This window comes from Leucoraja erinacea, unplaced genomic scaffold, assembly GCF_028641065.1.
Source record: "Leucoraja erinacea ecotype New England unplaced genomic scaffold, Leri_hhj_1 Leri_222S, whole genome shotgun sequence".
Classification (NCBI taxonomy): domain Eukaryota; kingdom Metazoa; phylum Chordata; class Chondrichthyes; order Rajiformes; family Rajidae; genus Leucoraja; species Leucoraja erinaceus.
In genome coordinates this window covers 166,345-189,373 of record NW_026576123.1, presented here as the reverse complement: position 1 = coordinate 189,373, position 23,029 = coordinate 166,345, and the positions used below count along the sequence as shown (strand labels likewise).

Genomic DNA, 23,029 nt, shown 5'->3' with positions numbered 1-23,029 from the left:
ACCGAATAGTGGAGAATGAAGCCGACCTCCTTCGATCTCCTTTCGACTATGATGAAGACTATCTACAACTACCCTCGATTACGTACGACTAACATGCCGACCCACTACGACCTACTTCGACTAAACCTACGCGTAAAAAAAATATCGATTTTTTTCCCGTGCCGACCCATTTTTGCTCGCAAGCATTTTTCAGCATGCTCCTCGACAAAACTGAGGCCCCGAGTAGGTGGGAACTTCTCTCGAGCACGAAGGAGAGTTACAGTGACCTCCTTGGACCTCGTGTCGACCATGCTGCCAGTTTGATAACTCTTCGAAACTCACAAATTATGTCACGTCAGTGGGCCAGGCCCTCAACTCAATGGAATACTTTGCTGAGAATAATACCATCCGCTCATCGCTGGGGGGCTCCAGCAATCCTTGCTGTGTGGAGGTCTGAAGGAGAAAGATATGGTCAGTTTGAGAATCGTAGGTCCTTTGTTCCGATTCTGCTGTGCTCCACTCCTGATCGTCATCTGGAAAATAAAGAAATAAACATTTACTCTTCAGACATTCATCCTTAAAACGCCGCCTAGATTTGACTTCCCGTACAAGCCACACCAGAAAAACAAGACACACAACTACATCCAAGTGAATGTAAAAATCCACCATAGCGGCTCGCCCACATTCCTCACGATCTTCCCTCCTGAAGGGCCCTGTCACACTTGGTGATTTTTTCGGCGACTGCCAGCGTCATATCAGTGTCGCCAAAAGATTTTCAACGTTTCAAACCTCGGCGGCGAAAAAAAAAAGTTGCGACACTTGAAAAACGCCGCGCGCCAATACGTCATCACGCCGCGTATTTTGCGGTGACCTGATACTTCAGTCAATGATGCCGGCAGTCGCTGAAAAAAAATCACCATGTAGGACAGGCCCTTAACTCTCCCGCGGTTGATCATCCCCAATCAGTACCCCGTTCCTGACTTCTCCCCATATCCCTTGACTACGCTATCATTAAGAGCCCTATCTAGCTCTCTCTTGAAAGCATCCAGAGAACCTCTGAGGCAGAGAATTCCACAGACTCACAACTCTCTGCGTGAAAAAGAAGCACAATTGAGTCGGTCATGACCAGCTGCATCTCTACGTGGTGCGGCAGCTGTACAGCTGCGGACTGGAAGTGCCTTCAGAGAGTGGTGAGGACAGCGGAAAAAATCATTGGGACTTCTCTTCCTTCCATCATGGACATGGGGTACAAGTGCTGTCTGATTAGAGCTAAGGGCATTACCAGAGCCCCCACACACCCACAATTTGGATTGTTTATACTGCTTAACTCTGGGAGGAGGTACCGCAGCATGAAGAGCGGGACAACCAGGTTCTGCAACAGCTTCATCCCCCAGGCCATAAGATTACTGAACAATCAAAAAAACCGAGGCTAGAACTTTTTAAATATCGACACTTTTTAAAAACTTTTTATATATATTTATTTTACAGAACCATGCGCACGAGGCATTTTTATGGACGCACCTAGAACTTTTAACTATTACTTGATTTTGGAGAGTAAAATGCAACAAACTTTCGTTCAAGGTGCACTGTGTCTAGGTGTATATCTGAATGACAATAAAGTTTTCATTCAAAAAGTGTTTCCTCGTCTCCGTTCTAAATGGCCTTCCCCTTATTCTTAAACTGTGTGGCCCCTGGTTCTGGACTCCCCCGACATGGGGAACATGTTTCCTGCCTCTAGCGTGTCCCAGCTGACCACGCTGAGTAACGTGTTTAATACTAAAACAGAGATTACCTTGGGGAATAATGCAGATGGGAACAGATTCTGGTGCCCAGGGTTTGGGCTGAGAATCCTGTTGGGAACTGTAAAGTAAGTCGTTGGCACTCGAGCCAGTCAGCGGGGGCTTCTCTGCGAAAGTGGGAGAAAAAAAACACTTTAACTCCAATTATGATATTTTGCAAAAATTGCTAAAGTAAAAAATTAAATAATAATAATAAGAATAATAACACACTTTATGGTCATTGTAAATACATACATCAAGCCAGTCATCGGAGGCTGCTCTGCAGAATTAGGAGGAACAAAACCTGAAGTCCTGAAAAAGGAGTGGAGGCTGGTGCATCTTCCTCAATGGTGGACATCCCACGTAATAGGAATAGACGACACAACAGTGCAGCGGGTACAGATGCTGCCTCACAGCGCCAGAGATCTGGTTCGATCCTGACTACGGGTGCTGTCTGTACGGAGTTTGCATGGTGCTCCTGTTTCCTCCCGCACTCCAAAGACGTGCGGGTTTGCAGTTTAATTTAGCTTCAGTAAAAGTGTAAATTGCCCCTAGTGTGTAGGATAGTGTTAGTGTGCGGGGTGATCGTTGGTCAGTGTGGACTCAGTGGGCAAATTAGCCCGTTCCCACACTGTATGTCTAAAACTAAAACCTAGTAGAACGATTATGTCTATGATATATTATTGCCTTGGACATTATTAAGTTGGCGGTTAGTTCATCCAATAAAATATTAATCACAGTCGAGTCCAAATTGCTATTAGAACAATGATTAATGTTAGGTGGGGAGGGGAGGATTTGATAGGAATCTGCTGGGTAACTTTTTCACACAAAGGGTGGTGGATGTATGGAACGAGCAGCCAGAGGAGGTAGTTGAGGCTGGGACTATCACAATGTTTTTAAAACATTTAGACAGGTACATGGATAGGACAGGTTTGGAGGGACACGGGCCAAATGCAGGCAGGTGGGACTAGTGTAGATGGGACATGTTGGTCGGTGTGGGCAAGTTGGGCCGAAGGGCCTGTTTCCATGCTGAATTATTCAATGACACCTTCTTTTACAGGTCCCAGATGCCTCATCTGGGAAGGAAATTTGGGATGGGGTCAATATAATTTTTTTGCTTATAAGGATGAAAGAAAGATGAAGGCAAAAGTGTAGTTTAGTTTAGAGATCCAGCGCGGAAACAGGCCCTTCGGCCCACCGAGCCCGCGCTGACCAGCGATCCCCGAACGCTAACACTACCCTACACACACTAGGGACAATTATACATTGATACCAAGCCAATTAACCTGTAAACCTGTACGTCTTTGGAGTGTGGGAGGAAACCGAAGATCTCGGAGAAAACCCACGCAGGTCATGGGGAGAACGTACAAACTCCGTACAGACAGCACCCGTAGTCGGGATCTGGACTCCCCCAACATCAGGAACATGTTTCCTGCTTCTAGTGTGTCCAAGCCCTTAATGATCTTAAATGTTTTAATAAGATCCCCTCTCATCCTTCTAAATTCCAGAGTGTGCAAGCCCAGCTGCTCCATTCTCTCAGCATATGACAGTCCCGCCATCCCGAGAATTAACCTTGTGAACCTACGCTGCACTCCCTCAATAGCAAGAATGTCCTTCCTCAAATTAGGGGACCAAAACTGCACACAATACTCAGTACCTCAGCCTGAAGAAAGGCTTGATCCGAAACGTCACCCATTCTTCAGAGAGAAGAAAGTTCTTGACCCGAAACGTGACCTATTCTTCAGTCTGAAGAAGAGGCTCCAATTCCTTTTCTCCAGAGATGCTGCCTGATCCTCTGACTTGCTCCGACATTTTGGGTCCATCTTTGAACATACATAGAAACATACAAATTAGGTGCAGGAGTAGAGGCCATTCGGCCCTTCGAGCCTGCACCGCCATTAAATATGATCATGGCTGATCATCCAACTCAGTATCCCGTACCTGCCTTCTCTCCATACCCCCTGATCCCCTTAGCCACAAGGGCCACATCTAACTCCCTCTTAAATATAGCCAATGAACTGTGGCCTCAACTACCCTCTGTGGCAGAGAGTTCCAGAGATTCACCACTCTCCGTGTGGAAAAAGTTCTTCTCATCTCGGTTTTAAAGGATTTCCCCCTTATCCTTAAGCTGTGACCCCTTGTCCTGGACTTCCCCAACATCGGGAACAATCTTCCTGCATCTAGCCTGTCCAACCCCTTAAGAATTTTGTAAGTTTCTATAAGATCCCCCCTCAATCTCCTAAATTCTAGAGAGTATAAACCAAGTCTATCCAGTCTTTCTGGAGTCTGAAGAAGGGTTTCGGCCCGAAACGTTGCCTATTTCCTTCGCTCCATAGATGCTGCTGCACCCGCTGAGTTTCTCCAGCTTTTTTGTGTAACCTATCCAGTCTTTCGCTGTCTTACGCTGGAGTATTAGATGGAATTTTCAACATGCAAATATCAACCACCATTAATTGTTGAGAGTATTTCACAGGTGAACTGACCGCTTTGGACAGGGATATCTGTGGTACATGGTCCTGCAGATAGCGTGTCCTTCAGATGGGATCCTTGCTGTAGGGAGTGGTTGCTGAGGTGGTTGGGTAGGGTTTTGCTCTGGGCCAGACAGGGCAGGCTTCTCCTCGATGGCTTCAATGGCTGCTCTGTGACAACTCCACTGACGCTCGTGTTCATCCCTGCAAGAGAAAGAGAACCGCAGATGCTTTGTTTAAGAAAGAACTGCAGATGCTGGAAAAATCGAAGGTCGCCAAAAAATTGCTGGAGAAACTCAGCGGTTGAGGCAGCATCTATGGAGAGAAGGAATAGGTGATGTTTCGGGTCGAGACGGCCTTTTTCTCACAAGAGTTGTGGAATTCTCTGCCTCATTCGGGTTTCAATAGACAATAGACAATTAACAATAGGTGCAGGAGGAGGCCATTCGGCCCTTTGAGCCAGCACCACCATTCAATGTGATCATGGCTCATCATCCACAATGAGTACCCCGTTCCTGCCTTCTCCCCATATCCCCTGACTCCGCTATCTTCAAGAGCCCTATCTAGCTCTCTCTTGAAAGCATCCAGAGAACCGGCCTCCACCGCCCTCTGAGGCAGAGAATTCCACAGACCCACAACTCTTTGTGAGAAAAAGGCCGTCTCGACCCGAAACGTCGCCTATTCCTTCTCTCCATAGATGCTGCCTGTCCCGCTGAGTTTCTCCAGCATTTTTTTTTTGTGTACCACAGATGCTCTGATCATTTACAACACATCTCAGTATTTGATTAAAATAAAAAGGATGAACAACAAATGATCTTATATAAGTGTATAAGACGATACGATGCGATACAACTTTATTTACCCCAGGAGGGGAATTGATTTGATGACAGTCATAAAACACAACACACATGAAACATGAAATTAAAGTAACGAGTGGAAAGGATTGGGGGTGTGCAAAGATTGGGGAGGGGGGGAGGGGGGTTGGGGGAGTCAGTCTCAGTCTAGCCCACGACAGAAGGGGAAGGAGTTTTACAGTTTGATAGCCACAGGGAAGAAGGATCTTCCCTGAGAGAAATGTTCCATGAGAGGAATAGAGCGGTCCTGAACTACTATCTACCTCATTGGTGACCCTCGGACTATCCTTGATCGGACTTTTGCTGGCTTTACCTTGCACTAAACGTTATTCCCTTATCATGCATCTGTACACTGATTGTAATCATGTGTTGTATTTCCACTGCCTGGTTGGCACACAACAAAAGATTTTCACTGTACCAAATGGCCTAATTCTGCTCCTAGAATCTAAGGAGTGGTCAGATTATCTTAAACCACAAGTAACATCCAAGGCAATAATTGCCTAAACGGGGAAATATAAGTTTGTAGGTTAATAGGCTTTTGTAAAATTGTAAATTGTCCCTAGTCAGTCGGATAGTGCTAGTGTACGGCACTCCAAGACCTCAACGGTGGAACAGGCGGAGGACGATGGCTGACCTTAGTGGAGCGTCACAGCGGCTGGGAAGGCGGATGAAGGTTGCAGCAGAAAAGGGTCTCCGGTCGTCTTGGACTCCATGCCACTGGATCCTGACCCAGATCTGTCAAGGACCGTCTGTGCACCAGTCTCCCCACGTTAAACAAAGTCACGCACAGGCGCCCACCAACCCTGGAGACACCCATGGTCAGCCATGATCGCAGGGGGCCTTAGATCCTAAGAACTAAGATGGGAATGAATGGTCGGTGCGGACTCGGTGGGCCAAATGCCTGTTTCAATGCAGCAACCCTAAACTATGACAAAACCATACATTAGTTTTGTACATGGTACATGAATAATTTGCTTGTGGGGGTTACATTCCTATCTTGCTTTCTTTCCACTTTGCCTGGAAAAAAATATTCTACCAGACATGAGAATCAACTTGCGATGGGATTAGGTCATAAGGTCATAAGTGATAGGAGCAGAATTGGGCCGTTCGGCCCATCAAGTCTACTCCGCCATTCAGTCATGGCCGATCCGTCTCTCCCTCCTAACCCCATCTTCCTGCTGCCTTCTCCCCATAACCCCCGGCACATTCCACAGATCAGTAGACTTGTGGCTGTCTGGAACTCCGATGAAAACAAACCACTTGTCGTATGCTCACCTGCAGCACATGCACAGCGGGATTTGATGGATCTGTATTGTCTTTAAGACTTCCCGCTGCTAATGAGGCAGCGTCTTGGCTTTTTCTCAACTAAAGCATTTTGTTGTCTCGGTACTTGTACTCTGCACAATGCCAATAAAGTTGAATCTAATCTAATCTAATCTAAACTCAAACTCTCTCCAGTCTTAATGGGCAGTAGGATTTAAAGTACTGTGTAGGAAGGAACTGCAGATGCTGTTTTAAACCGGAGAGAGACAAAAAAAGGCTGGAGTAACAGCATCTCTGGATAGATGGTATCAGTGACGTTTCGGGGCGAGACCCTTCTTCAGACTGGTTAAGGCCCTGTCCCACTTGGCGATTTTTTCGGCGACTGCTGGCGTCATTTCAGTGTCGCCAAAAGGTTTTGAACATTTCAAAATCCAGCGGCTACGAAAAAAATGTTGCGACACTTGAATAAACAACGCGCTAAGGGATAAGGGAAACGAGAGATATAGACGATGATGTGGGGAGATAAAGAACAATGAATGAAAGATATGCAAAAAAGTAACGAATGATACAGGAAACGGGCCGTTGTTAGCTGTTTGTTGGGTGAGAACGAGAAGCTGGTGCGAATTGGGTGGGGGAGGGATGGAGAGAGGGGGTCTCGACTCGAAACATCACCCATTCCTTCTCTCCAGAGGTGCTGCCTGTCTCGCTGAGTTACTCCGGCATTTTGTGTCGATCGACAGCGCCGGAGACCCGGGTTCGATCCCAACCACGGGCGCTGCCCGTACGGAGTTTGCACGTTAGTTCTCCCCGTGACCTGCACGGGTTTTCTCTGAGATCTTCGGTTCCCTCCCACACTCCAAAGACGCGCAGGTTTTGTGGGTCAAATTGGCTTGGCGAGTGTGTAAATTGTCTCCGGTGTGTGTAGGGTAGTGTTAGTGTGCGGGGATCGCTGGTCGGCGCCAACTGCCGGCCTGTTTCTGCGCTGTATCTCTAAAACTATAACAGGACTCACGATCCAATTTGTTCACGCTGACCAAGATGCCCCGTCTAAGTTGACCGCATTCGCCCTCAATTGGCCCAGTCCCTCTAAATCCTTCTGTTCTATGTTACACCAGCATTTTGTGTCTGTCATTTATTCTCCCTGCTGTCTTCCAGCTTTAACTGTTTACCTGGCACTCTGCTGCATTGCAGTTAAAAGTCTGGTCCTGCACAAAGCTTAAAATCTCCGACAACTTCTCCCCCCCCAACACACTACACCCAAGATGCCCATATCTAATTGAATCTGCATTGACCTCATTTTATACATTCCCAGGCTGATTCTCTGGGTGAATCTTCCTTGATTTCTTTTGTCTCACATAAACCTCCAGCTATTATTGCCCAAGGCATCACGGCTCGATGGCATCAGCAAGTCTGGCCGGTCTCCAGCGTTCCTGTGTGTTCGGCTCACATTGCCACTGCAGCTGGCAACCACCTTCCCTCTCTTCTTACCTCCCCCCTCCACCGGCTAATCAATCATTTTGCTGCAGACTGACTTGGCATCCAACAATTCATGGCCACAATTAGACGCAGCGCTCTTTTTAAAACACATCCCGCTTCTCGTTTTATTGTGTGTACGTATGTGTACACCATCCTCTCTCCCCCCTCCCTCTCTTCTATGCCCCCTCATCCTCTCAGCCCCCCCTCGCCCTATCTTCCCCCTTGCCTCTCTATCCCCCCCCCCCCCTCATCCTCTCTACCTCTCCCTCCCTCTCCCTCTCTCTATCCGCCCCTGCACAGTTGTGGGCTATGCATGAGTGGATAGGGCGGGGGATGGGGATAAAGGAGCAAATGAATAATATTCATATAACATCAGGGGCGGGGGGGGGGGGGGGGGGGGGGGTTAGTGCGTATGTGTGTGGGGGGGGTTAGTGTATGTGCGAGTGTAACGCCACAGGCTGCCCCCACTGCCCCCCCCGTAACCGCGCGTCGAGGGGACAGGACCCAACGGGTCCTCCTGGATCTAGTCTCTATAAAAATATATAATCTAAATATGTGTGTATTTGTGTGTATATATATATATCAAGATGTAGCATTTGGATGAGAAATGTGGCATTCCTTCCTATATATATATATATGGAACTGCAGATGCTGGTTTAAACCGAAGATACACATAAAAAGCCAAAGCAACTCAGCGGGACAGGCAGCATCTCTGGAGAGAAGGAATGGGAGACTTTTCGGGTCTGAAGAAGGGTCTCGACCGGAAACGTCACCCATTCCTTCCCTCCAGAGATGCTGCCTGTCCCGCTGAGTTACTCCAGCATTTTTGTGTCCATCTTGTATACATACATATATACATGATCACACACTGAACTTTTTTTCTCGTTTACGATGTGCTATGTTTACATATTCTGCTGCAAGTTGTGTCTGGGACACAAGGCAATAAAATACTCCCGACTCTTAACATCCAAAGACAAATAACCACTCCAGAGGCATTGAGGATATTACTGTAAATGCCACTTCCTGATTTGATTCGGAACTATTTATACCAGCCACTTCAACTTCCAATCGAGTTCCAAGTGTAAGCTACTGCAGAAAGGTAATATCTCATTGGTGATTTTTAAAATTAATCCATCTCATAATTGAATAATCCTGCCTGATGGATGATTTTCTATCCACACTCCAAAGGTGTACAGGTTTGTAGGTTAATCGGTTTGGTATAAATGTAAATTGTCCCTGGTGTGTGTAGGGTGGTGTTAGTGTACGGGCATCACTGGTCAGTGCGGAAGGGCCTGTTTCCGTGCTGTATCTCTAAACAAAACCAAATTGAACTAGGGTTAGAAATTTAGTTTGGTGTAATTTAGTGGCACAGCAAGGAAACAGGACCTTCGGCCCATCGACCTGTGACAGCCATACATGAGCAGCATCTTACACAATTTACAGAACCCAATTAGCCTACAGACCTGTCCGTCTTTGGAGTGTGGGAGGAAACCGGGGCACCTGGAGAAAACCCACGCAGGTCACGGGGAGAGCGCACACAAACTCCGTACAGACAGTGCCCGTAGTCAGGATCGAACCCGGGTCTCTGGCGCTGTGAGGCAGCAACTCTACCGCCGGGCCACCGTGAAACATGCCGCCAAACAGTGCAGCCCGACATCTTATTTAGACAACATTTTGGAAATTTGTAGTTCGGCAAATATTCCATGAAATACTTTTAGATTCAGTTTGAGAGTTTGTCCCGTGTACCGAGGTACAGTGAAAAGCTTTTGATGCGTGCTATCCAGTCAGTGGAAAGACAGTACATGATTACAATCGAGCCGTCCACACTGTACAGATACAGGATGCAGGGAATAACGTTTAGTGAAAGGGAAAGCCCCAGTGTAGTCCGATCAAAGATTGTCATGGGTTTCCAGTGAGGGTGGATGAGAGATCAGGACCGCTCTCTAGTTGGTGAGAGGACAGGTCATCCTGTTACTGCAGAGGAAGGAACTGCAGATGCACCGAAGACTGACTTACTCCAGCTTTTTGTGTCTATCAGCAGAAAAACAATACGTGATTACCATCGAGCCATTCACTGTGTACAGATACAGGATAAGGGGAATAACGTTCCGTGCAAGGTAAAGCTAGCAAATTCCGATCAAGGATAGTCCGAGGGTCACCAATGAGGTAGATAGTAGTTCAGGACCGCTCTCTGGTTGTGGCAGGATGATTCAGTTGCCTGGTATCAGCTGATGCAGATGCTGGTTTATTAAATAAAAGCCATAAAGTGCTGGAGTAATTCAGTTTTTATCTCAGTCTCATAGAAACATAGAAATTAGGTGCAGGAATAGGCCATTCGGCCCTTCGAGCCTGCACCGCCATTCAATATGATCATGGCTGATCATCCAACTCAGTATCCCGTACCTGCCTTCTCTCCATACCCCCTGATCCCCTTAGCCACAAGGGCCACATCTAACTCCCTCTTAAATATAGCCAATGAACTGGCCTCGACTACCCTCTGTGGCAGAGAGTTCCAGAGATTCACCACTCTCTGTGTGAAAAAAGTTCTTCTCATCTCGGTTTTAAAGGATTTCCCCCTTATCCTTAAGCTGTGACCCCTTGTCCTGGACTTCCCTAACATCGGGAACAATCTTCCTTCCACAGATGCTGCCTGACCAATGTGTTTCCAGCATTCACTGCGTTGCAGATTTCCAGCTTCTTAATCCTCATTAAGTCGGCAAGTTATTGGTCCCTTTGGTAGTTCTCTCTTGTCCTTTGTGTATTTGCAGGAAAGATGCTGGAATCGACACTTTAGACGAGGAGATCCAGCGTGGAAACGGGATTCGGCCCAGCGAGTCCGCGCCGACCAGCGATCACCCCGTACACTAGTTCTATCCTACACACTAGGGACAGTTTACAGGAACCAATTGAACCTCTTTGGAGCGTGGGAGGAAACCTAGGATCGCAGAGAAAACCCGTGCATTCACAGGGAGAACTTGCAAACTCCACACAGGGAGAACTTGCAAACTCCACACAGGGAGAACTTGCAAACTCCACACATGATTACAATCGAGCCATTTACAGTGTACAGATACATGATAAGGGAATAACGTTTAGTGCAAGATAAAGCCAGCAATGTCAGATTGTCAATAGACAATGTACAATAGGTGCAGGAGTAGGCCGTTCGGCCCTTCGAGACAGCACCACCATTCAATGTGATCATGGCTGATCATCCCCAATCAGTACCCCGTTCCTGCCTTCTCCCCATATCCCCTGACTCCGCTATCTTTAAGAGCCCTATCTAGCTCTCTCTTGAAAGCATTCAGAGAACCTGCCTCCACCGCCCTCTGAGGCAGAGAATTCCACACACTCACAACTCTCTGTGTGAAAACGTGTTTCCTCGTCCCCGTAGTCAGGTTCGAACCCGGCGCTGTGAGGCAGTAACTCCACCGCTGCGCCACCGTGCCGCTGGATTTGGAAACTTTATTTACAAATCAGTAGTGTGTAAAAATATCTCAACTATTATGGATGGATTTTGGCTTTTCTAACTAACGATGGCTAGTTGGCAATAAATTCCACTTAAGGGGCAGTGGTAGAGTTGCTGCCTCACAGCACCAGAGACCCCGGTTCGATCCTGACTACAGCAGCTGTCTGTACGGAGTTTGCACGTTCTCCCAGGCAGTAAAGAAAGCGAATGGTATGTTAGCTTTCATTGCAAAAGGATTTGAGTATAGGAGCAGGGAGGTTCTACTGCAGTTGTACAGGGTCTTGGTGAGACCAAACCTGGAGTATTGCGTACAGTTTTGGTCTCCAAATCTGAGGAAGGACATTATTGCCATAGAGGGAGTGCAGAGACGGTTCACCAGACTGATTCCTGGGATGTCAGGACTGTCTTATGAAGAAAGACTGGATAGACTTGGTTTATACTCTCTAGAATTTAGAAGATTGAGAGGGGATCTTATAGAAACTTACAAAATTCTTAAGGGGCTGGACAGGCTAGATGCAGGAAGATTGTTCCCGATGTTAGGGAAGTCCAGGACAAGGGGTCACAGCTTAAGGATAAAGGGGAAATCCTTTAAAACCGAGATGAGAAGAGCTTTTTTCACGCAGAGAGTGGTGAATCTCTGGAACTCTCTGCCACAGAGGGTAGTTGAGGCCACTTCATTGGCTATATTTAAGAGGGAGTTAGATGTGGCCCTTGTGGCTAAGGGGATCAGGGGGTATGGAGAGAAGGCAGGTACGGGATACTGAGTTGGATGATCAGCCATGATCATATTGAATGGCGGTGCAGGCTCGAAGGGCCGAATGGCCTACGCCTGCACCTAATTTCTATGTTTTCTATGTTTCTATGTTTCCCCGTGACCTGCGTGGGTTTTATCCGGGTGCTCCAGTTTCCCCCACACTCCAAAGACGTGCAGGTTTATAGGTTAATTGGCTTGGTGTAAATGTAAACATTGTCCCTTGTGGGTGTGGGGCGGTGTTGTTAGTGTGCGGGGATCGCTGGTCGGCGCGGACCCGGTGTTTCCACGCTGTATCTCTAAAGCAAACTCAACTGAACTAGAGTAAGAATCAATTGAATCAGGAGGTCGTTGGACCACAGAAGGTCACTCAGCCTGTTGGGTCCATGCCAACCCATGACGGAGAATTCTCTCATCTGTCCCATCCCCCAGCTCAGCCTTTACCCAAAGCTCGGACAAACTCATGGGAAGATACTTCTACGAACACAACAGCCTAACATTTCAAAAGGAGGAAATGTACACACAGCAAGATCACACAAGAACGGCCAAGATGATGCTGTGTTATTTAGATCACGCAGTTGTCGGTGTAAAATATCGTGGTCTCAGCCCAATTTAATGTATGGTAAATATTCGACCCCACCCCTTCCCCGCCCCTCTTTTTCACCTCTTTCTTCCCCATGCACGCCCAGTTCACCCTTTTTCCCTCAGCCCCATCCCATTCCATCTGTATTCCCTCCTCTGGCTTCACAATTTACGCCTCCCCTATCCCCATCTTATCTCACAGCATTTTTGTCTTTTCATCTCGATCCAAAAATTACCCCCCATCCCCTGTATCCACCTATCCCTTTTTCCTGCACCCGCCTCTATTCCAGCTTTCTACCCCCCCCCCCCCCCCCAAACCACTACAATCAGTTTGAACATGGGTCCCGACACAAAACGTCACCTATCCATGTTCTCCACAGATGCTGCCTGACCCGCTGAGTTACTCCAGCACTCTGTGAAACGTCACCTATCCATGTTCTCCACAGATGCTGCCTGACCCACTGAGTTACTCCAGCACTCTGTGAAACGTCACCTATCCATGTTCTCCACAGATGCTGCCTGACCCGCTGAGTTACTCCAGCACTCTGTGAAATATCACCTATCCATGTTCTCCACAGATGCTGCCTGACCCGCTGAGTTACTCCAGCACTTTGGGCCTTATTTTGTAAACCAGCATCTGCAGTTCCATTTGCCTCTCTTCATATTTCCAACTTTCATCGTCTGCCAAGGTTTGCCGTTCGGACTTTGGAGACGCAGGGCGGGAAACAGGCTCCTCATCTCACTGAGTCTGCGCCGACCAGCGCTCCCTCTACACACTCCTACACACACTAGGGACAATTTACAATTTTTCAGCAGTCAATTCCCCTACAAACCTGTACCATATAACCATATAAACCATATAACAATTACAGCACGGAAACAGGCCATCTCGGCCCTACAAGTCCGTGCCGAACAATTTTTTTCCCCCTTAGTCCCACCTGCCTGCACTCATACCATAACCCTCCATTCCCTTCTCATCCATATACCTATCCAATTTATTTTTAAATGATACCAATGAACCTGCCTCCACCACTTCCACTGGGAGCTCATTCCACACCGCCACCACTCTCTGCGTAAAGAAGTTCCCCCTCATATTACCCCTAAACTTCTGTCCCTTAATTCTGAAGTCATGTCCTCTTGTTTGAATCTTCCCTGTACGACTTTGGAACGTGAGAGGAAACCGGAGCACCCGGAGAAAACCCCACGCAGGTCACAGGGGACAAACTCTGTATAGACAGCACCCGCAGTCAGGATCGAACACAGGCCTCTGACGCTGTGAGGCAGCAACTCTACCGCTGCGCCACCGTGCCGCCCAGATATTGCTGCATTTAACACGTTCCCACCCAGCAGTGATCGCAAGCTGCTGGCTGTCTGTATCAATTCTTACCTTTGCCAAGCAGAGACCAACCGATGTGAAACATTTGGTAATGAAGGCAGTGAAACAAAAAATGCAGTCAATTAACTTCGCCAGTCTTGAGGGCAGGCGTTTGTTGTGATGACTGACACGGAGGCGATACCGGATTATTTTACAGAGCTCCTAGTATTAAATTCCATTGTAGTCTAAGTGGAATTAAATGTCAGACCCAGTGTAATGTTTAGAGAGCCACGCTGCACGGAAACAGGCCTTCCTGCCCAACTTGCCCATGTCGATCAACATGCCCCATCTACTCTAGTCCCACCTGCCTGCGTTAGGCCCATATCCCCCTGGACCTTGTGTGTTGGCAGGAACTGCAGGTGCTGGTTTAAATCGTAAATTATTGCCATAGAGGGAGTGCAGAGAAGGTTCACCAGACTGATTCCTGGGATGTCAGGACTGTCTTATGAAGAAAGACTGGATAGACTTGGTTTATACTCTCTAGAATTTAGGAGATTGAGAGGGGATCTTATAGAAACTTACAAAATTCTTAAGGGGTTGGACAGGCTAGATGCAGGAAGATTGTTCCCGATGTTGGGGAAGTCCAGGACAAGGGGTCACAGCTTAAGGATAAGGGGGAAATCCTTTAAAACCGAGATGAGAAGAACTTTTTTCACACAGAGAGTGGTGAATCTCTGGAACTCTCTGCCACAGAGGGTAGTTGAGGCCAGTTCATTGGCTATATTTAAGAGGGAGTTAGATGTGGCCCTTGTGGCTAAGGGGATCAGGGGGTATGGAGAGAAGGCAGGTACGGGATACTGAGTTGGATGATCAGCCATGATCATATTGAATGGCGGTGCAGGATCGAAGGGCCGAATGGCCTACTCCTGCACCTAATTTCTATGTTTCTATGTTTCTAAAGATAGACTCAAAAAGCTGGAGTAACTCAGCGGGACAGGCAGCGTCTCTGGAGAGAAGGAATGGGTGTCGTTACCAACTCACTGATTATTAAACTCACTGGTTGCGGCCTGAATCACTTTGATTGCCTAAAGATTATTTTTGTTGTTTTGGCCTTCTAGAGAGATAGGTCTAGAGGGATAGAAACAAAATCTCTGGAGGGAAGGAGTGGGTGACGTTTTGAGTCCCTTCGTCAGAGGGTCTCGACCAGAAACGTCACCCACTCCTTCTCTCCTGAGATTTTGATTCCATCTCTCTACACCTTTCCTATCCCTGTACATGACCGAATGTCTTTAAAATGTTCTTAGAGTACCTGCCTCGAGTACCAAACATGGAAAAGTAACTGATTACTATTCATCAACTAGAAAATTGATTGAAGCCTATTATTACAGTTTGCTGAAGAAATACTTTCACCAAATGAGAAACTTTACGAAGAAGGGTTTGGGAACTCAAGTTCATGAAAGGGTGACGTTTCACAGAGTGCTGGAGTAACTCAGCGGGTCAGGCAGCATCTGTGGAGAGAAGGAATGGGTGACGTTTCGGGTCGAGACCCTTCTTCAGACTGATGTGGAGATGGGGGAGGGGCGGGAACCCGCCCCTCCCCCACCTCCACATCAGTCTGAAGAAGGGTCTCGACGTCAGTCTGAAGAAGGGTCGTCAGGTAGGCATCGTGGCATTTACACTAGCAACCCAGCCACTTCTCTGCCGGAGATGAAAACAAAAGTGGACACAGAGTGCTGGAGTAACTCAGCGGGTCAGGCAGCATCTATGTTACAAAAAGGATAGGTAACGTTTCGGGTTGGGACCCTTTGGGTCCCGACTCAAAACGTCACCTATCCTTTTTCTTTACAGGTAACTTCAGGTAGTAACTCAGCGGGTCAGGCAGCATCTGTGGAGAACATGGATAGGTGACATATCTGTACGGGGACCCTTATTCAGACTGGAAGGTGGGTCCCGACCCGAAACGTCACCTATCCATGTTCTGCACAGATGCTGCCTGACCCGCTGGGTTACTCCAGCACTCTGCCCTTTTCGGTAAAACAGCATCTGCAGTTCTTTGCTACTACAAACTGCCCGGTGCACTCAGCAGGCCAGGCAGCATCTGCGGAGGGAAATGGACAGATGGGGTTTCGGGTCAGGACCCTTGTCCTGTCTGATGTGCATCTACTGTGCCTCCGATCTCGAGAAATTCACCCTAATTCACCAGCACTGTGGAATACTGTAGCACTTGCTGCTATTGTACGCAATTCCCCGTATTAAGTTCCGCGCATATCAATGGAGTCATACATCAGGAGAATTATACAAAGGGGAGTTGGTGTCATGGTGATATGCAATGCTGGAAAACAAGGGTGGGATGCTATCCTGGGAGTAACTGTGTGATGAGCTAGAGGCTGGTGACTGACAGTGGAAAGAATGTCAGTGAGAGGGTGGCAGGAAGAATGGAGATAATAATAATAATAATAATATTAATAATATCTTTTATTGTCATTGCACATAAGTGCAACGAGATTTGGTCTGCAGCTTCCATCCACTGTCATAACTTAAACAACTAATAAAATATTGATTTAGATATTTAGATCCCCCAAGTACATGGATTGTAAAAAGAACAGTAAAACATTCAAAACAGTTCAACAGACTAAAGTGTCGATGTGTCTGTGTGTCGTGACCATCCGAGGGAGACAGTCCAGGGGGGTGGGGGGCTCAGCAGGGCCGGTTCAGAGCCGCTATAGCTCTGGGAATGAAGCTGTTTCTGAGTCTGGAGGTTCGGGCGTAGAAGGCCTTGTAACGTCTGCCGGAGGGAAGTAGTTCGAACAGTCCGTTACAGGGGTGTGATGAGTCTATATGGATGCTGACAGCCTTCCTGAGGCACCGTGTGTGGTAGATGCCCTCCAAGGCTGGTAGCCGTGTCCCAATAATCCTCTGCGCTCTGTGGACGACGCGCTGAAGAGCTCTCCTCTCCGCCTCCGTGCAGCTGAGATACCACACAGAGATGCCATACGCTAATATGCTCTCTGTGGTGCAGCAGTAGAAGGTTGTCAGCAGCTGTTGGGGCAGACCAGTCTTTTTTAATGTCCTCAGGAAGAACTCAGGAAGTACTCAAATACTGATGGAGTGTGTGAGAGGGGTGGAGAATGCTTATTAATCAGCACACAGAGCGCTGGAGTAACTCAGTGGGTCAGGCTGAAGGGGAGGGGGGGGAGGGGGGGGGGCACTCTAGCTTAAAATTCTCTGGCCAGGGGATAAGTGTCTTTTTCTTTTTTGTTTTCACTTTTAATTTAATTTTAATTTCAAGTTTCCGTGCGTGACCCTGTTGTGTGTGGTGAACATCAGCTGACCAACCTGCCTCTGGGGTTGAGTAAAGTTTCATCGTATCGTATCGTATGGAGTGAAGTACATCATGAAAGAGGTGATGAGCTATTACTGAAAGGTACAAAGTGTTGAAGTAACCAGGGATTGATTCAGGTTACGGAACAGGAGTTACTCCTGCTACCGAACAGGAGCAACGAGAGATCAGCCTCTCACTCTAGAGCCTTATAATTAATACACAAGTGCCCTTTGTTCTAACGTTTGAGTTACCACTGATGCACGATGCATATACAAACTGCTGAATGAGATTGGATACATCATGCATTTAGCTCCTGGGCTTTCCACTGCAGGAGTTTAGTAGCGTGAATGTCACACGGACATTCTGGGGAGTTGCAGAGTTCGGTAATCCTCGCTGCAGCTCCAAAATATATCAATGTTTAAAATCCATGCACTGTAGGAAGAATATTTTACAGCCCATCCATGGTCCCGAACCCCAGCCCTAGCCGGGAGTCACCTGCAGGACAGCATACATCAGCGTGTGACAGGGCACACAACATCATGAGACACCCAGATGTCGCCTCTGGATTTTGAACATTCCAAACTCCAGGGGCGACATGGGGACACCACGCGTCACTACATGCGTCATAGAAACATAGAAAATAGGTGCAGGAGGAGGCCATTCAGCCCTTCGAGCCAGCACCGCCATTCATTGTGATCATGGCTGATCGTCCCCAATCAATAACCCGTGCCTGCCGTCTCCCCATATCCCTTGACTCCACTAGCCCCTCGATCTCTATCTAACTCTCTCTTAAATCCATCCAGTGACTTGGCCTCCACTGCCCTCCGTGGCAGGGAATTCCATAAATTCACAACTCTCTGGGTGAAAAAGTTTTTTCTCACCTCAGTCTTAAATGACCTCCCCTTTATTCTAAGACTGTGGCCCCTGGTTCTGGACTCGCCCAACATTGGGAACATTTTTCCTGCATCTAGCTTGTCCAGTCCTTTTATAATTTTATATGCTTCTATAAGATCCCCCCTCATCCTTCTAAACTCCAGTGAATACAAGCCTAGTCTTTTCAATCTTTCCTCATATGACAGTCCCGCCATCCCAGGGATCAATCTCGTGAACCGATGCTGCACTGCCTCAATCACAAGGATGTCCTTCCTCAAATTAGGAGACCGAAACTGTACACAATACTCCAGATGTGGTCTCACCAGAGCCCTGTACAACTGCAGAACGCGTCACGACCCGACCACGACGCAACAACCTCTTTTCAGATTGTCGTCAAAAATGTCGCCCAAGTGGGACAGGTCCTTTAGTTTATCTCGTCAACACACAAGGAACTGCTGGTGTTTCGTCTGAAGAAGGGTCTACTCTCAACCCGAAACTTCTCTCCAGAGATGCTGCCTGTCCCGCTGAGTTACTCCAGCAGTTTGTGCTTATCTCCGGTGTTTAGTTTAGTTTAGTTTAGAGATACAGCGTGGAAACAGGCCCTTCAGCCCACCGAGTCCACACCGACCAGCGATCCCCGCACACTAACACTATCCCACACACACACACTAGGGACAATTTTACATTTATACGTTTATACCAAGCCATTTAACCCGAGAACCTTCTTCAGACTGATGTGGGGGGGGTGGGAAGAAGAAAGGAAGAGGCGGAGACAGTGGGCTGTGGGGGAGCTGGGAAGGGGAGGGGAAGGAGGGAGAAACCAGGGACTACCTGAAATTGGAGAAGTCAATGTTCATACCGCTGGGGTGTAAACTGCCCAAGCGAAATATGAGGTGCTGCTCCTCCAATTCGCGGTGGAACTCACTCTGGCCATGAGGCATAAACAATGGTACATCACATATCATTTCCAACCATTCCCCACCCCAAAAAAAAAAGTTTTTTTCCCCGTGGTTTTATAATTATCACGGGCTGCAGATCACACGTCTCTTTGATATTTTGCCTGGATTCAAATTATGTACATCCATTATATTTCTTCTAGGCTTCTGACTGCACTGCAGATTCGGTGCACAGTTAAACCTCTTTGTAAATGGCATGAACTGATGAAGGTGAAGACATTAACATGCTGCGGTTGAGGCAACGTCTTGCCATAGAGACATTTCTATGGAAAGACATTCTTGGGGGTACAGAGAAGGTTCCACCAGACTGATTCCTGGGATGGCAGGACTTTCATATGAAGAAAGACTGGATAGACTCGGCTTGTACTCGCTAGAATTTAGAAGATCGAGGGTGGATCTTATAGAAACTTACAAAATTCTTAAGGGGTTGGACAGGCTAGATGCAGGAAGATTGTTCCCGATGTTGGGGAAGTCCAGAACAAGGGGTCACAGTTTAAGGATAAAGGGGGAAATCTTTTAGGACTGGGATGAGGAAAACATTTTTCACACACAGAGAGTGGTGAATCTGTGGAATTCTCTGCCATAGAAGGTAGTTGAGGCCACAGTTCATTGGCTATATTTAAGAGGGAGTTAGATGTGGCCCTTGTGGCTAAAGGTATCAGGGGGTATGGAGAGAAGGCAGGTACGGAATACTGAGTTGGATGATCAGCCATGATCATATTGAATGGCGGTGCAGGCTCGAAGGGCTGAATGGCCTCTACTCCTGCACCGAATTTCTATGTTTCTATGAATAGGTGACGTTTCGGGTTGAGACCCTTCTTCAAGGGTTCCCGCCCCTCCCCCATCTCCACATCAGTCTGAAGAAGGGTCTCGACCCGAAACGTCACCTATTTCCTTTGCACGATAGATGCTGCCTCGCCCGCTGAGTTTCTCCAGCATTTTTGTCCACCTTCCATTTTTGCAGCATCGGCAGTTCTCTCTCAAACACAAAGCCACTGAAACGCCAGTCGGCACGGGGACAACGCAACCATGAACGCACAGCAAGTTGCACTGCTTGGATGCTGTATAATAAATCACAGCCTGAAGTCCCCTGTGCTGTAATAAGCAAAGGCAGTCAAAGGAAAACCTGGCCCCATGCCAGCATTTCGTGGAGCAGAGAAGGTGACTGCCTGCAAACCGGGAAAACACAGCTGTAAAGGGGGAGGAACAACCTGTCTCTATTTTTATACCGCACAGCGCAGGAATCGGAGTTTAGAAGGATGAGAGGGGATCTCATTGAAACATATAAGATTTTTAAAGGCTTGGAAACACTAGAGGCAGGAAACATGTTCCCGATGTTGGGGGGGGGGAGTCCAGAACCAGGGGCCACATAGTTTAAGAATAAGGGGTTAGCCATTTAGAACGGAGATGAGGAAACACTTTTACTCCCAGAGAGTGGTGAGTCTGTGGAACTCTCTGCCTCAGAGGGCGGTGGAGGCAGGTTCACTGGATGCTTTCAAGAGAGAGCTCGATAGGGCTGTTAAAGATAGCGGAGTCATAGAAACATAGAAACATAGAAATTAGGTGCAGGAGTAGGCCATTCGGCCGTTCGAGCCTGCACCGCCATTCAATATGATCATGGCTGATCATCCAACTCAGTATCCCGTACCTGCCTTCTCTCCATACCCTCTGATCCCCTTAGCCACAAGGGCCACATCTAACTCCCTCTTAAATATAGCCAATGAACTGGCCTCGACTACCCTCTGTGGCAGGGCTCTTAAAGATACCCTCTGTGATAGGGCTCTTAAAGATAGCGGAGTCAGGGGATATGGGGAGAAGGCAGGAACGGGGTACTGATTGGGGATGATCAGCCATGATCACATTGAATGGCGGCGCTGGCTCGAAGGGCCGAATGGCCTACTCCTGCACCTGTTGTCTATTGTCTATTGAACCCTGGTAAACAATGCAGAACTAAATGGCTATTAACAACAAGCTGCCAGACTGTACTCAGCGTTTACGGTTATTATTGTCAGGTGGCAGCGTTAGACACGGGTGAGGTGCCTGAAGTCGGGAGGGTGGCCAAGGTGAAATGCTTTCTTTCGCATGCCCTCTGATCAGATCAGACCGGGCGGCACGGTGGTAGATTTGCTGCCTCACATCAACAGAGACCCGGGTTCAATATACAATAGACAATATACAATAGGTGCAGGAGTAGGCCATTTGGCCCTTCGAGCCAACAGCGAAGGAAATAGGCAACGTTTCGGGCCGAAACCCTGGAGGAAATAGGCAACGTTTCGGGCCGAAACCCTAAAGGAAATAGGCAACGTTTCGGGCCGAAACCCTTCCGGGTTTCGGCCCGAAACGTTACCTATTTCCTCCGCTCCATAGATGCTGCTGCACCCGCTGAGTTTCTCCAGCATTTTTGTCTACCTTCGATTTTCCAGCATCTGCAGTTCCTTCTTAAACATGTCCCAATGTGATCATGGCTGATCATCCCCAATCAGTACCCCGTTCCTGCCTTCTCTCCATATCCCCTGACTCCGCTATCTTTAAGAGCTCTATCTAACTCTCTCTTGAAAGCATCCAGAGAATTGGCCTCCACTGCTCTCTGTGGCAGAGAATTCCACAGATTCACAACTCCCTGGGTGAATATTTTTTTCCTCATCTCCATTCTAAATGGCTTACCCCTTATTCTTAAACTGTGGCCCCTGGTTCTGGACTCCCCCAACACCGAAAACATGTTCGATCCTGGCTGCGGGTGCTGTCTGTACAGAGTTTGCACGTTCTCCCCGTGACCGAGTGGGTTTTCTCCGGGTGCTCAGGTTTCGTCCTACATTCAAAGATGTGCGGGTTTGTAGGTTAATTGGCCTCTGTAAATTGTCTCACATGTGTCGGATAGAACTAGTGTACGAGTGATCAATGGAGAGAAGGAATGGGTGACGTTTCGGGTCGAGACCCTTCTTCAGACTGATGTGGAGATGGGGGAGGGGCGGGAACCCGCCCCTCCCCCACCTCCACATCAGTCTGAAGAAGGGTCTCGACGTCAGTCTGAAGAAGGGTCGTCAGGTAGGCATCGTGGCATTGACACTAGCAACCCAGCCACTTCTCTGCCGGAGATGAGAACAAAAGTGGACACAGAGTGCTGGAGTAACTCAGTGGGTCAGGCAGCATCTGTGGTGAACATGGATAGGTGACATTTCACAGAGTGCTGGAGTAACTCAGCGGGTCAGGCAGCATCTGTGGAGAACATGGACAGGGGACAATGTGGTCGGGACCCTTCTTCAGAGTCCACATTCTCCAGAGATGCTGCCTGACCTGATGAGTTACTCCAGTACTTTGCCTCTTTGCTTGGTAAACCAGCATCTGCAGTTCCGAATTTGTAAGTCTGGCAAAGGGCCTCAACCCAAAACTTCACCTAAACCCTTAAACAGGTGGAGCAAAGGGGAAGATACAGAGTGCAGAATATAGTTCTCAGTGTTGTAACGCATCAGTTCCAGAGACACAGTCCAATGTCCGCAATGGGGTAGAGGTGAATCGGACAGTACCCTGGCCGTCAGTCGCGTGCCATTTACGTGACCAGCTAACGTGTGGGTAGCGTGTGGGTAGCGCGTGGGTAGCGCGTGGGTAGCGCGTGGGTAGCGTGTGGGTAGCGTGTGGGTAGCGTGTGGGTAGCGCGTGACGTGTGGAGGATTGTGGTCTTCGTCCGGCACAAAATCTTCGCTCGCCGCCGGCCAGTCGCGTAACTGACGGCCAAAGTGGGACAGGCCCAAGACCCTGGCGAGGTGCAACGTCTCACGTCCAACAGCAGCAGAAGCAGGAAAACGATCGGCGAGCTCAGCCTGGGACTCACGGCCGTTGCGGTCCGGATCCGCTCCCACTCCCACTCCCAGACGATTGAAGATAGGGTGTCACAGTGGTGCAGCGGTAGAGCTGCAGCCTCACTAGCGCCAGAGTCCCGGGTTCAGTC

The 23,029-nt window shown here is 48.2% G+C and overlaps 1 protein-coding gene across 1 annotated transcript in view; it reads right to left on the bottom strand.

Moving 5' to 3' along the window:
• The window catches only part of LOC129716372 (anoctamin-3-like), a 51,682-nt gene that overhangs the window by 2,212 nt on the left and 26,441 nt on the right, over window positions 1-23,029 (bottom strand). Inside the window, exons 2-4 of the mRNA XM_055666242.1 lie at window positions 4,241-4,429; window positions 1,772-1,885; window positions 385-512 (exon numbers count right to left, since the gene is read on the bottom strand). Of these exons, the coding sequence (XP_055522217.1) occupies window positions 385-512; window positions 1,772-1,885; window positions 4,241-4,429 (431 nt within the window). The remainder of the gene's footprint in view (window positions 1-384; window positions 513-1,771; window positions 1,886-4,240; window positions 4,430-23,029) is intronic.